The sequence below is a fragment of the Nannospalax galili genome, unplaced genomic scaffold, assembly GCF_000622305.1.
Source record: "Nannospalax galili isolate Female #2095 unplaced genomic scaffold, S.galili_v1.0 scaffold115, whole genome shotgun sequence".
NCBI classification, from domain to species: domain Eukaryota; kingdom Metazoa; phylum Chordata; class Mammalia; order Rodentia; family Spalacidae; genus Nannospalax; species Nannospalax galili.
This window is the reverse complement of record NW_008340588.1, coordinates 6,387,222-6,400,848: the sequence shown is the minus strand read 5'-3', so window position 1 is coordinate 6,400,848 and position 13,627 is coordinate 6,387,222. Positions and strand designations below refer to the sequence as shown.

Below are 13,627 nucleotides of genomic sequence, written 5' to 3'. Positions count from 1 at the left end.
ACATTTTTGCTAGGCACAAAGTACATGGTGATGAAGAAAGGCTAGTAATGGCAAAGAGAGGATTATTTCTGAAAGCATTAAGCAAGCTTTGAGAATGAATTGGACTAACTCCATGTGGAAAACAGCTTAAAAATGAAACAGCATCAGCAAAAATCCAGTCACCCAAACAAAATCCTTAGGATGAAGGATCTCATGCTGAAAGGCAAACAATACTATTTGATCTGCTGAAAAACATTCTCCCAAAACAAGATTCTCTCTTTTACAAACAATCATGCTTCTATTTCAATCATGAAACCCATTAACTCTCACTTTCTGAACTGTGGATTCTGAGCAAGCCCTTCATAGCCTCAGGAGCTGGCAGTGTAGAGAGCTTCTCAAATATAAAGCAGGTGAAACTGTTTTACTTCTGCTAGCAGAGTATGCACAGCTCTGTAATTATTGTAACTAACAAGTGTTAGTTCCTTCCTAATGATAACTCTCCTCTATGTAGACCCAGGGATGATACAGTAGGCCACAATGAAAACATTTTGCCTATCAGAAGAACCTCAGTCCCTTAATATGTGAAACTGCCACACAGATAGAACTTCTACATCAAAGAAGAGGGTAAACTTAAGCATTTGAAATGTCACTTGGTTTTTGGAGTGTTCAGTTCTAGGAATAAAAATCCCACTGATGAAGCACAGCTTGCTGAAACATAGTAAGCTTATCTAAAAAAAAAAAAAGCTTTTTCCTTGGCTCTGCCTAGCCTCCATCTCACAGACAGGTTCCAGATCTGCTGCAATGCCAGCCTGCCTCAGTGGGTACAGTCCCCCCAGGATGGGAATACCCCTGCCATGGTACTCACCATACTGTCAAATTCTACAGAGCTCACTATCCGGGACACCTCATGGGACACCTCATCAAACTCCTCGGGAGACATGGGTAGCAGATTGTCTGTGGTCTGAAGTCTAGAAGGGTGGCTAGAACAGAGAAAGGAAAGAGAAATGTTCACACTCAGTTATGGGAAGGCCACAGAGCAAACGCAGGTGTTTTGTCTCTTTATCTTCAACTGAATGGCCACTTCATATTTTTACTTCAGAAAAGTACAAACTTTCCAAAAAATATCTGAGAAAGTACAGATCATGAGACATTTATGTCCCCAGCCCGGCCCCTTGGGATACACTGGACCCTAGAGTGAGCAATTGCCAGACTGAACCCTACACCGCCGATGCCTGGTGAAGCCTCGGTGTGAACATGTGCAGTGTCACGCTGGGATGGCAGACTCTTATGGCTTATCCTGGATAGAAAAGCACCAGAGGAATGTCTGGGGAATCCCTCATCCCTACCTTGAGGTTTGTATGCAGATAAAGCTGCTCCACAGAGTGTTTTTACATGAAGGCTACATCCATTCACCCCAAGACAGTGCTGCAGGCCAAATAACTGACAATGACTTTTTCTACCTTCTATGAAATGAAACAACAAAATAAAAGCAAGCGGAGGAAATGTATCTCAGTTATTACTTTGGCCTTTTCTAGATTGAAAAGAACTACTTTCCCGTGCATCAGTTTTTGTTTATTTTATTTATACTTTTTCAAAGTATCAGTTTGGGGAGAACGTATATACCTTACACACAACTTTGTTTTATTTTTGTTGTTGCTTTTGTTTTTTTCTTAAGGCAGTAAAATGCTAGTAGCTGTGGTACCAGGACCTCTAGTTAAGATCTTTCCAAACAGTTCAGCTGCAGTGGCAATAGCAATTACAATAGGAAAAGTGAAATACAATCAGATACAATCAGCAGGCCCCAGCCAGGAGCGAGGCTGGCCTGAGGTCTGAGCATGCCACTCTTCCGTGCTCACTTACACTTCAGACACAGAAATCAACTCAGTCTTGATGTATCCAGTTCGTTTAGGGTCATCAAGTTCCATTGGCTCCGGTGCTGGAAACAAGCACAAGGTGTATCCTTTGCATTAGCAGAAATTATACAAGAAAAACATAATCACACTTTGAGGGACTGACTCTATTTTACTTGACAGCTTAATATCCTCCAACTTCAAGGGGTCACTTGAGTGGGAATGGAGAAACAACCAGAAGAAAGCCAGGAATCTAGCTAACAGTTTCCTTTTCCAAAGACTGGTGAAGGAAGCCCGTGAATGTAAAGCTGTCTTTGGTTTAGCTGATGGAGTATACATTGTAGTCAAGGTAGGTTGAAGTCACCTTCACTCCAAAGTACTAGTCCTAATAATGAGACTTCTGATCCCCCCAAAACAAAGCAATTAGCTTTGGACAAACCTAACTTGAACTTTTCCAAACACAGTTCAGTGACAACTGAAATGTAAAGTTGTATCCTAAGACAAAGCTTCCTGTTAATAATCATCACTAACAACAAAGGATCCAAAAAAAAAAATTGAGTCCACATAAATGAAACTAAGATCACTTCCCCTGGATCTTAGTTTCCCCAATTTTAACTCAATCAGGCTAACAGAAATCAGTCAGTCATGATTCCTATCCTTTAGCCCTTACCTATGGAAAAAAGTAATAATAAATACATAAGACAAAAAATGAACTTTTCCAATATCCTTAAAATAGGAAGTTATGAGCTGGGTATGGTGGTGCACACCTTTAATCCCAGCACTCAGGAGACAGAAGCATGTGGACCTCTGTGAGTTCAAGGCCAGCCTGGTCTACATAGTGAGTTCCAGGCCAGCTGGGGCTACAGGGAGACCCTGTATCAAAAAAAGACTATATATATATGAAGTTATGTTTTCATTTCTTACTAGCTACATCAGGCCAAACAATGCATTTCCTTTGAATTGTACAGGACAGCACGGGCCAATGGGAACTAGTGGACCTCATCTGAGGACAAACAACCATCACCAGGAAGGACCTGATTGCACTTTCTCATGGGGCGGCACTGCTCACTCCAGACTTACCTTCCTTTGGCCTGGAGTAATACTTTCCAAAGGCATGGTCTTTGTCAATATTGGGATACAGATATTTCAGAGGATTCTCTGGAATGTTCTCAGCAGCCATGACTTTATAATTGCGAATAATATCAGGGAAAGTAACAGCAGAAAGTTCTTTCTTTGTATAGGGTTCAACTGCATGGAAATCAGGTTCTAAAACGGAAAAAAAAAAAAAAAAAGAAACTTAGTGAGCCCCACAGGATATCCCAAAACAACCCAGAGAGAAAAATAAAATACTTCAGACACAGCCCAGTGAAAACTAACTACAATCTACAAATTACCAGATACTCGGTAGACTTCCTTTTTTACAAATAAATTATGATCCTGTCTTAAAAGGAGGAGAAATGAAAGCACTCTTAACTTTTGGTAACAATGCACCTATCAGTATTTGTTCAGATTTATAAATCTAAACAAAAGTATCTTTAAAAGGTTCATCTTCAAGCTGGGAGTGGTGGCACACGCCTTTGATCACAGCACTCGGGAGGCAGAGGCAGGTGGATCTCTGAGGCCAGCCTGGTCTAATGAGTTCCAGACCAGCTGGAGTTACAGGGAGACCCTGTCTCAAAAAGGCCAAAAAAGTTTTGTCTTCAATAAGACAATGTCTGTGGGCAGATCAATAACTAATTACCAACTGGGTCATGTGGACTTAAGCCACAGATTGTTATTAAAGATAAGCTCACTTTCTGATTTTCTTTACATAATGAAAGACATTTTTAAATTAAAATAAACGATGATCCACAGAGAACAACTCAAACAAAAGTGAATACTCTATGCCTGTGCTGCTTCCCTAGAATCCTTGGTGTGGTAAGCCAAAGGTCACATCACTTCTGTTCGTATGTCCACACCTAATTCAGAGCCTTCATCCTAATTATCTAGAATCCCACCTCTGGGTGTGCATGTTCCAGAGGCTACTGCTCAGTGCTCTGGAGCTCTCTCTAGAACTTCCTGGTTATATTGTATCCTACGTCTTTGTAGTTGCTGCTGCCCTGCTTAAACTTTCTTGGGTGCAAGTGTTTTCTTCCTCTTTCATTGTCTTATCAGCACATTTCTCAGTTGGCTCAGGAAAGAAGCTAGGCAGACTCCACATCCACAGCCCACACCAAGCTCCGATCCCAGCACACCTGCTTTCATCAGAAGAAAAAAATAAAGAAAACTTTTCCTCCTTTATGAGTCTATCCACTGATAGCATAAAAGTCCTGAGACTGGCCAGTTTTTCCTCCAGTTCTCTAGGCAAACTATAAGTAACTTTGAGAAGTAATCAGTTTGTTAGAATTTTTTTATATGTGCTATCTAGCTTTATCACAAGAAACTTTCTTTGTAACATCAAGGTTTTTGTAGTGTTTTAGCCATTTGGTTACATGACAGAGGCGAGTGTTCAGGTGGATGCAGGCTGCTTCTCATCCCGGCAGGCCCTGAAGCAGTGTGTGGCATCATTTCACAAAGCCTGCCTCATGTGGGCACTTTACTCTGAAATGAGTTGAGTCTGAAGCCTCATGCTGTGGGAAAGTGATCCCTTCTAAGAACTGGATGCAGATTATATTTATTCATATCCTTCATCTGCAGATAACAACTCTGAGGGAAAGGTAATAACTTGGCTTTGTGTTTTGAAAACCATCATTTCTATAGTATGTACCAGGCAGCAAATCACAAATATTCATGGTTGTCTATTAAATGCCTTCTAGGGGGCTTAGTTGTATAACTATAGGATACTCAATTTCATGTCCAAGGCTCTTTACTCAAATGGGCTGATCTGCCGTGATGGAGAGGGATTTCAGGCATGAGACAAGGCTGTCTGTGCACTTGGATGCTCTTCACTCACCGCCTCCATTTTGGGACCGTTCCACCCATGTGAATGTGATGGCTCCTTCCCGGGAGCTCTCGCTGAACCGAAGCAGGAAGGTCCCTGGCTGCTGGTCCTTGAGCAGAGCACGTTCTCTTTCCTTGCTGATAAAGCCCATGATACATCTGGACATTGAAAAGATTAATGGAGACATTTTGTATTTGATTTATGATTTTGATTTTCATGTTAACTCACAAACCAAACTAAGAAAATAGCTACAACTTGACAACATATTTTTAAAATGTATGGACTTAAAATATGCTTGACACTTAGGCATCACACCTATACAAGTAAGAAAAAACCTAAGATGAACATGGTGTTGGTATGATGTTACAGATGGTCAGTAAATACATGATGGGTAATAGTGGATCTTTTAATGTCACTTGGAAAATTTAAACATCATAAAAATGTGTGTGTGTATGTATGTGTGTGTGCACACGTGTATGAATCTCAGGCCGTATTTTCATAGACTAACACTTCTAGTCAACTGGAAGTTATTGTTGAGATACCCGCTAGTCCTGGGAATGAATGAGACAGACACAAGTTGAAAAGGGCTCTGCTTGCTTCTTTGCTAGGACAGTACTGTAAGTGCTGAAATTTTTTATTTTTTTATTTTTTTTTAAATTTTATGTGTATGCATGTATTGCCTGCATGTAGGTAAGTGTACCTGTGTCAGGCAATGCCCGTGGAGGTCAGAAAAAGCTGTCAGGTACCCTGGGATTGGAGTTACAGACATATAGCTGCCATTCAAACCCAGGTCTTCTGCAAGAACAACCAGTGTTCTTAACAGGTGAGCCATCTCTCCAGCCCCAGTGCTGAAATTTTTTGTGGGAATGAATAAGTACATGAATGACACTCAGGTTTTTTGTTTTAAATTTCTCCTCTCTCTCTCTCTCTCTCTCTCTCTCTCTCTCTCTCACACACACACACACACACACACACGTCCTAAGACAACGCATGTTTAATCTTATGAGAGTCCCCACTCACGAAGCTCTAACAGCATGTAACTGTGCACCTTTGTGAGGCAGACACAAATCTTGTCAAACAATAAAGTCCAGCTCAGAATGTGTCTCAGTCTTGTAACAAGGGAGCACAAATTAAAAATTTGTTCCAAAAATTCAGCATTCAGTGACCCTTACCCATCATTCCAGAGGCAGAGCAGGTGTTTCTTAATGAGTTCTAGGATGGTGTCAATCCAAGGCCAGAAGGAAAAGTTTTTATCATTAATATTCTCCTGAAAGTACACAAATACATAGTTAAGGACTTAACCATGCCCCTTCCCACCCCTGAATTTTAACTTGCAGAGGCCCTAGCTCAGGCACAGATCAGCAGTGATCCCTGAGTGGGGAATGCTTGGGTCTCTGCTCTTACTGGCATTCAGACCTGGAGCTTTTCCCGACCCTGGGCAGAGTTCTACTTCCTTCTCCAAACAGTAGCACATCAGCAGGGGATGACCTCCAAGGTGACCCAGGAAAAACAAGAGCTGCCCTCACACTAATGCAGCCCAGCAGAGCCAGCTACTCAGCACTGCCTGGTGACCCCAGCGGGGTCTAACCATTCGGTCCAACTGTTCCCTCAGCTTGAGCAGCTAGGCAAAATTCACTGGGCCAGGAGGCCAAGCGCACATTTCACATGGCCTTGGCCAAAACACTGATGATTAAGAGACTGGTGTGAGGGAACTGAAGACTCATTTTGGATATGAAAGAATGTTATCACTTAGGCAGGTGCTTCCTGTCAGGCTCTGCTTGAAGACCAACCTCCTGTGCTGAAGGAAAGTAAACAGTCTGCCCTAGGGGCTCTGACGGTGAGAGACAAACATGCCAAAATAAGCAAACAGTGAACTGCCACAGTGAGCTCCTCCCTGGACTGAGTTATAGGTGTAAAACCCAGGCTATACTCACTTTACAAAATCTTGTCCACGGAATAAGACCATCAGGGCCAGCATTAGGACCTAATAAACAAAAATTAGCCTCTTTTAACAAAGAGAAATTGATTCTGATACTCTGGTTGGGACTGATAGCTCTTGCATTTGTTGGAAAAGAAGGAACACGCCACAGAGGAACATTACATCATGGTTGATACTCTCTAGTACATGAATGCAAAATTAATCAAGCAATTAATATATACCATGGAAGGACACAATTAAGGTAGTCTAAAGCATGTGTCTGTGCTTTTATTTTATTTGTTAAGACAGGAGATGTCTGTGTAGCCCAGACTGGCCTCAAACACTTTATCCCCTGCCTCTGCCTTCACCTCCCCAGATGTGCAATGCGACTTTTATCTGTTGGTTTGATTTTTAACAGCATGAAGGAATAGATGGGAGATTACTGGGCTTGAGTAGGAAAGTACGCAGGCAAAGTGGAAGCATCCCAAAGCTCACCATCTGTTGCCTCTCTCAGACCCCTTTATGACAGACAGGACAAATCTCTTCCAAACTGACTCTGACCTTGGCATTAAGCCACAGTTTCTCTGCGAGGCATCCTGAAGAAGTTCCTTCTGCCTCTCCCTGTTCAACATCATTTCCCACGGCTCCCCATCACTGCCTCCGTGGACTCTCCCAAAGGCCCTACAGAATTTCAAAGTAAGACCAAGATCACCCCTAGGTGATCAGTTTAACAGACACTTGATTTTATAAGCCTACTTTAGACAGTAATTATGTATTTCCCTCAGTCCCCTCACAAACTGAGCAGGGGCTCAGACTGATGCAAATTATCATGATTAGCTATACAAATTAAAGTAACACATAGCATAGATGAGCTAAGTCCACTACCTCTGTTTTGGAAACAAAAATAAAAAAACCCACCACAAATAAGCTATGACCAGCAGAAAACAAAACAAAACAACCCTTAAATCTCATCGAATATGGATATGGAACAAGGTGATTTTATACTTTTATTAACTTGCATAGCTGAGAAAGGCATTGCTGAGGCCACCTAGTTAAGAGCCCACTTGTGTTTGTAGTACATGCAGCCCTGTGCAAAGTAAATCTGGACAATAGCTGGGGATGGGCTTTTAAAGTCATGGTTCAGATTCTCCCATTCACTGCATGATCTAACAATGACTAGTGAGTGTTTTTATTTTTATTTTTTATTTTTTTATTTTTATTTTTTTTGCATTGATGGACATTAGCTGCTGAAAGCGAATTATCTACCAGGTCCAGGCTTTGCCTGATCAGGCAAAACTACAGACCTGTCTCCTGCGACATGGGCCCACCTGACACAGAGCCCTAGGTTTTTAAGTCTAAGACTTGTTTCTTACTGCGTCGGGAACTTTCCTTTCTTTCTCCCTTAAGACCTCATCTTTCTCCTCTAGAACTTATTTCAGGTAGGTACAACTAACATTTTCATAAAATAAAACTTCCTTAGGATCCCGTCTCAGAAATGTTAATATGAGATGAGGAAAACCTATCATTTGAGTCCTTTATCAAGACTTAAAGAAGTATGAGTGTCATTTAGCTATGGGAGGCTGTAGCTGGAAAAGCCAACTGATTTGAACACTCTTCTGCCTTTAACAAAACAGAGGATAGAGAAGGACTGAGGGAGAAAGGTGCTACTTGGGTGTATTTCAACTGAGAAAGTTAACATGCCCATACCAAGGAGCTTCTCTCCCAACATGTTCAGCTGGTCTGCGTTGAGTCCTCTCTTTGTGACAGATGAAAATTGCCAACTCAGAACCTCTGATAGCTGAGACCACCGTGCACATGGTGGGTTCAGGAAGAAGGACAGATTCTAAAAAGAACACACCCAAAAGCTAGGGGTTATAGAAGAGTCACAGCAATGCACCACAACATGGGCCCATCCCAAAGTTCAGTTTCAATTAATATGACACATAGACATTTTCATGGTCAACAATGAAAATTCTCAGTATTAGTAGATTCACACTTGTGAATCTATATACTCACTAAAATGTACTTATACTCCAAAATCAATACTCCAGGCATTTTGGGGGGGGGTCACTTAGTGACACAAAGCACACAGAGTGGCACACAACCAAGTGAGATGGAACAAAACATTCTGGCTTTTTTTCAAAGCTCACAATCATCCCAGTCTCTCTGGTTTTCTCCTTTTTGGGGTGACTTCATTGTTTAAAACGGTGCCCAAGTGTAGTGCTGATGCAGTATGATGTGCCCAAGCACAAGAAAGCTAGGGAGTGCAGTATGGAGAAAGTGCATGTGTTAGATAGTTCCTTCAGGCCTGAGTTCCAGTGCTACTGGCTGTAAAGTCAATAGTAACAAGTCATCAAATCTATCAGATAAGGTGCCTTTAAAAGAAACACACTTAGAAGTATTGTGACCAAAGGTTCACAGGAGCCTAACCCTGTAATTCCCCTAAGCAATGATTCAGTATTTGACTAACAAGTGTTCCTGATGATGTTAAAGAACGGGAATATTTCAGCTAATGAGAATCAAACGATTAACCAACAGTGTACATTCACACTCTAAGAGCATGGTATGTTTATATAACAAATGTATATATCAAAAGAAAGAGAATAGCAATAAAAGACTTCCCCTAGAATGAAAGATACATACCATCAGCTACTGCTTGGGTTCATTAATATGGAAGGCAAATCACTGTTCTATCATACAGCTCAGGTACATGCTTTACTTTCCCAGTAATTTAAGATTCTTAGTAATGCCCCAGGAGTTTGTCACTACTTCCCTTACACCCAGACCTCAGGAGCAGCTAAAACTCTTTGGTTAATCCCTAGTATGAAAGTAAATGTGTTTTTCATACCCTGGGTTCTGCCACCAGCATGTTGTACCACAGGATGGAGGCCCAACCACTGGGGAGCTGGCTGACGTTGGAGATCACCACAACTGGCAGAGAGGTAGTCTGAAAGTTGACAAATACCTTGAAATCATTTGAATCACAGATCTATCATCTTCAGACAGCTATATATCCTTAAAGATGAGCAGGAGAGTATTTGTTTGTAACTGCATATACTTTGTACTTGAAAATTTAAAATGTTAAGTTTTGTTCTTTTGCTCTGATTATTTTTTGGTAGATCTTTCAGTTAAGGAAATCAGTGCTTAACAGTAAAAAACTTAGCAGCTATCTCAACTAGAACATTAAACTTACAAGATATGAAGATTAATTTAGCTTTCTAGCTTCCTGGATCAGTAATGCCAAGATAGTATTATATTAGCTTTAAAAGATCATCTCTTTTTTAACAATTTTTAAATTGTTTAAACTCTTTTTAAATATCTCTGAAATAAAAAATGAAAAACAAAAATTCATGTAGAAACTAGAAGTAAAAATATATTGTTTTCTACCATGAGAACCTGGAAGTCTTACCTCAAGGTCAATTACCAAGCCTGGCTGGCACAACTGGGTTTCAAAACTAAGGGAGTGAAGCTCTTCAGTAACAATGAGAGGACCCTTAAAAGAGAAAAAGAAAACGAATGTTAACAGTTCATTCACTGATCCTGAACTTCTCAAAACCCAAGCAGGTCTAAGAGATAGCTATAATTCAGAAGATTCCAGAACTTAATACTCTTATCCGCTATTTTATTATTCCAAACTTCTCAGTATTCTTTCAGAGATGTCTGAAATCACAGCATGGATTATCAATTCAGAGAAAGAAACATCAGTAGGGAAAATGGCAACTTCAAATGGGCTTAGTTACAACCCACAGCCTCCTGACCGACAGTCATCTGCCTGCCCATGTGGGCTGCACATCTGAGATGGTGTGGAGTGGGGGCATCTACTAGAAGGACTAACCTACTTCGGCCTGGCAGGTCCTAAGTGTTTTTGTTTGGTAGTAAAAGACGGTCTTCAAGGTGCCCTCAGACACACTGCTTTCATAAGCATCATACCATCTTGCAGCATGGAGGTGTAGCTCCTAGACCCAGGAGGTCACAAGGACAGTTAAGGTACAAACCTGGGCTGGACATGTCAATGCTGCAGAGACTAGTGTTTACTTCATTGCTCCAGTGCCCCCCACTGGTGGTGGTGTGGAAAGACAGCACGAGGTATGTGTACGGAGGACAAAAACATTTCAAACCAATCCAACTCCAGACCTTGGGCTCTTTGTTCATCTCTCATTTTTCAGTTACCACAAGCATAGCTCCTAAGGCTCAGGCTGTAAAAGGGAACTGTGAGAAGGCAGCGCTGCTGTGTAGGAGACACAGGCAGGGAGCCTGTACAACACATTCCTTGACGTCAGCCACTTTCAGGTTCTTGCTCCAGCTGAAAGGCATCTCTGTACATCCTTAGCTGAATCACGCAAACTTCCCAGACCTCCATTTCCTCACCCAGAAGATACGAACAACACAAAAACCCTCCGTGGCCTGGATACAGTGAAGTTGTGGGCAAAACTGCTTGTCAACCAAAAAGCACAAAGCAGAGTGCCTTTACCATTACCAGATACTCCAAATGCTCTTCCCTGGCAGGTCTGAACTCTTCTGTGATGAATCCCCAGCCACCAGGGGCAATGACATGCTCTCATGACTGTATCTGCCTGATTGGGGCCCACTCACAACACACAGACTCTTACCTCATTAGTTCTGTTGCCAGCATTTTTCTGTTCTTTCAATTGCTGTAAAAGAAGAAACCATCTTAATAAATGGCAAGTTAATCATCAAAGTTGATGTCTTCATTTACAAATCAAACCTACATCAGGACTAGAAAGAAAGATGTGACAATATTCTCAGAAGTAGAACAAGAGGAAAAATGCCTCATCTAGCAGTCGGGGGGGGGGGCATGGGTACCACAGGGGACAAGGACCCGCAGCTATCCTGTCCTTTGTCCATGCACTGGTGCCCCAAGCACCATCACTAGCCCCTCTATGACCCCTGGCTCAGGCGGAGCTTCTTCTGTCTCTCAACAGGATCTTCTAGCACTCCAGAGACTCAGTCTCTCTTCTCATGGACTTTAAGTCTTACACCTTTGGACATTCTTGGACTTCCAAATTGGTCTGATGCTCTTGCCACACATGCAGCTCCCTAGCTATGACGTCTGTGGCTCACAAGATGGCACACAGTGAAAAATCTCCCTTCAGGCTCAGTTCCAACACTGGGAGCCTCAGGCCCCTCTTCTCATGGAGGCAAAAAGAAGGTACTGCCCTTCTCTCTTTGGCATAGTTTATGAGTGGATGGTGGTAGTCAGGCTACCACACAATTGGAAGGTGGGAGGAGTAACAGAACATGGGAGTGGTGACCTTGAGAACTTCAGTAGCCCATAGTGACTGCTCAAGACTGAGAAGGTGGCAAGTGCAAATGTGATTCATGTGCATATGAGTTTAGGAAATACTCTGAGATCAATACAGCCCGAAAGGAGGGTTTCAAGGAGAGAGTCTGGCAAAAACAACAGCACAAACAGAACGCAACAAAGAAGCAGTGAAGAGTCCTGAGGTAAGGAAAGGAATAAGGATGCCCCAAGTGCTGGTGGTGAGAGGTGCAGGCTGAGCTTTTAACATCACAACATGCCTCTACTGTAACAGTCTAAAAGACCAGAGACAGCATCAAGAAAAAAAAAAAAAAAAAAAACGAAAAAATTTTCCCCCCACCCTCGGGAGGCAGAGACAGGCAGATCTCTGAGTTCAAGGCCAGCCTGGTCTACATAGTGAGTTCCGGGACAGCTGGGGCTACAGGGAGACCCTGTCTCAAAAAAAAAAAAAAAAAAAAAAAAAAAAATGGTCTGCCTACCAGGTGTCGAAATTCGGCTGCCAGACTTCCATTGGTGGACTCCTCCATGTTCATCACCTTCGTATGTGTGCCCAGAATGTTGAACTTCCGAAATCTACACGATGCAAGATACAAATACTTAGAAGGCTTCAAACTACTAGACAAACAAGATAGCAAAGTGTAGCAACGTGCAGTACTTCACGTACCCTTTTACTGTATTTCTTTCGTTCACATCTCTGCAAAAACAAAAAGACACACGTATTTAAAATTTGAAGCAAGCTTTAATAGATATAAAAGTACATGCATACGTCTAAAGAAAAGACAGAAAATCAATCTAAAGCTGCTGGTAGCACTCTACTTATGCCTAATCCCACTGCTTCCTGCAGTTTACTCAATAAATCTGTTCTCTTCCTTTAAAAAGGAAAGGAAAGGGAAAGAGGGAGAGGAAAAGAGGAAGGAAGAAAGAAGACAAGACGTCTACAAGCCGGGAGTGGTGACACCTGACCACCATCTCAAGATGGAGGCAGGAAAATCATGAGTTCCAAGCCAGCCTGTGCTACAAAGCAAGACCCTGTCTCATAAAAGAACATAAAATCAAAACAAGAATAAATAAATCTACATCTGTGGCCTGCTGTCCTTTCACTCATTCACTCCCTTCCTACTCATATTAACTATGCCAAGTATCACTGAATGATCACAGGCAAACTATCCCTACCTTCCATTTCTCTTACAAGACATGCTCACAGTACCAAGGCTACAGGACCCTGAGGCATGAGCAGTTAACAGGTACACAGAGCTTCCATAAACCTGTGTTTATTAAGTACTTATTTTGTGCAAGGCACTGTGCCCCGCGCTAGAAAACTCTGCTGCCACAAAACTGAGAGGCCTCCAAAGTGACTACTTAAAACCATTATTTTATTTTCATTATTCTCAGTGCTCTTGTGACAACACCAGGATAGTCAGTTATGTGGGGAAACAGAACAGTGTAGTTTGAAGGCCAATTAATTTCTTTTTTCAGTTCTGGCAGTTAAGCCCCGGGCTCCTGTTAGCACTCCTGCTAGGCAAGTGCTCTACAGAGAGTTACTACGCTGGTCCCCAGTCCCTAAAGTTTAAAGTCAAAATCTTGAAAATTTTATATAGATATAAATTTGGTGGTTACTTTGCCATGGTGTGGTCTGCCACAAAGGTTCGTATTCTAGAGGCTTGGTCCCCAGGTGATGA

General features: G+C 42.0%; 1 protein-coding gene across 2 annotated transcripts in view; it reads right to left on the bottom strand.

Moving 5' to 3' along the window:
- Nucleotides 1-13,627, bottom strand: part of Stat1 (signal transducer and activator of transcription 1) — a 38,274-nt gene that overhangs the window by 3,900 nt on the left and 20,747 nt on the right. For both annotated transcript variants that reach the window (XM_008835610.3, XM_029564751.1), the window contains 12 exons: nucleotides 12,613-12,642; nucleotides 12,428-12,521; nucleotides 11,278-11,319; nucleotides 10,077-10,160; nucleotides 9,516-9,614; nucleotides 8,375-8,510; nucleotides 6,684-6,733; nucleotides 5,922-6,016; nucleotides 4,762-4,907; nucleotides 2,910-3,095; nucleotides 1,840-1,915; nucleotides 845-959 (listed from right to left, as the gene is read on the bottom strand). In XM_008835610.3, coding sequence (XP_008833832.1) covers nucleotides 845-959; nucleotides 1,840-1,915; nucleotides 2,910-3,095; nucleotides 4,762-4,907; nucleotides 5,922-6,016; nucleotides 6,684-6,733; nucleotides 8,375-8,510; nucleotides 9,516-9,614; nucleotides 10,077-10,160; nucleotides 11,278-11,319; nucleotides 12,428-12,521; nucleotides 12,613-12,642 — 1,153 coding nt within the window. The remainder of the gene's footprint in view (nucleotides 1-844; nucleotides 960-1,839; nucleotides 1,916-2,909; nucleotides 3,096-4,761; nucleotides 4,908-5,921; nucleotides 6,017-6,683; nucleotides 6,734-8,374; nucleotides 8,511-9,515; nucleotides 9,615-10,076; nucleotides 10,161-11,277; nucleotides 11,320-12,427; nucleotides 12,522-12,612; nucleotides 12,643-13,627) is intronic.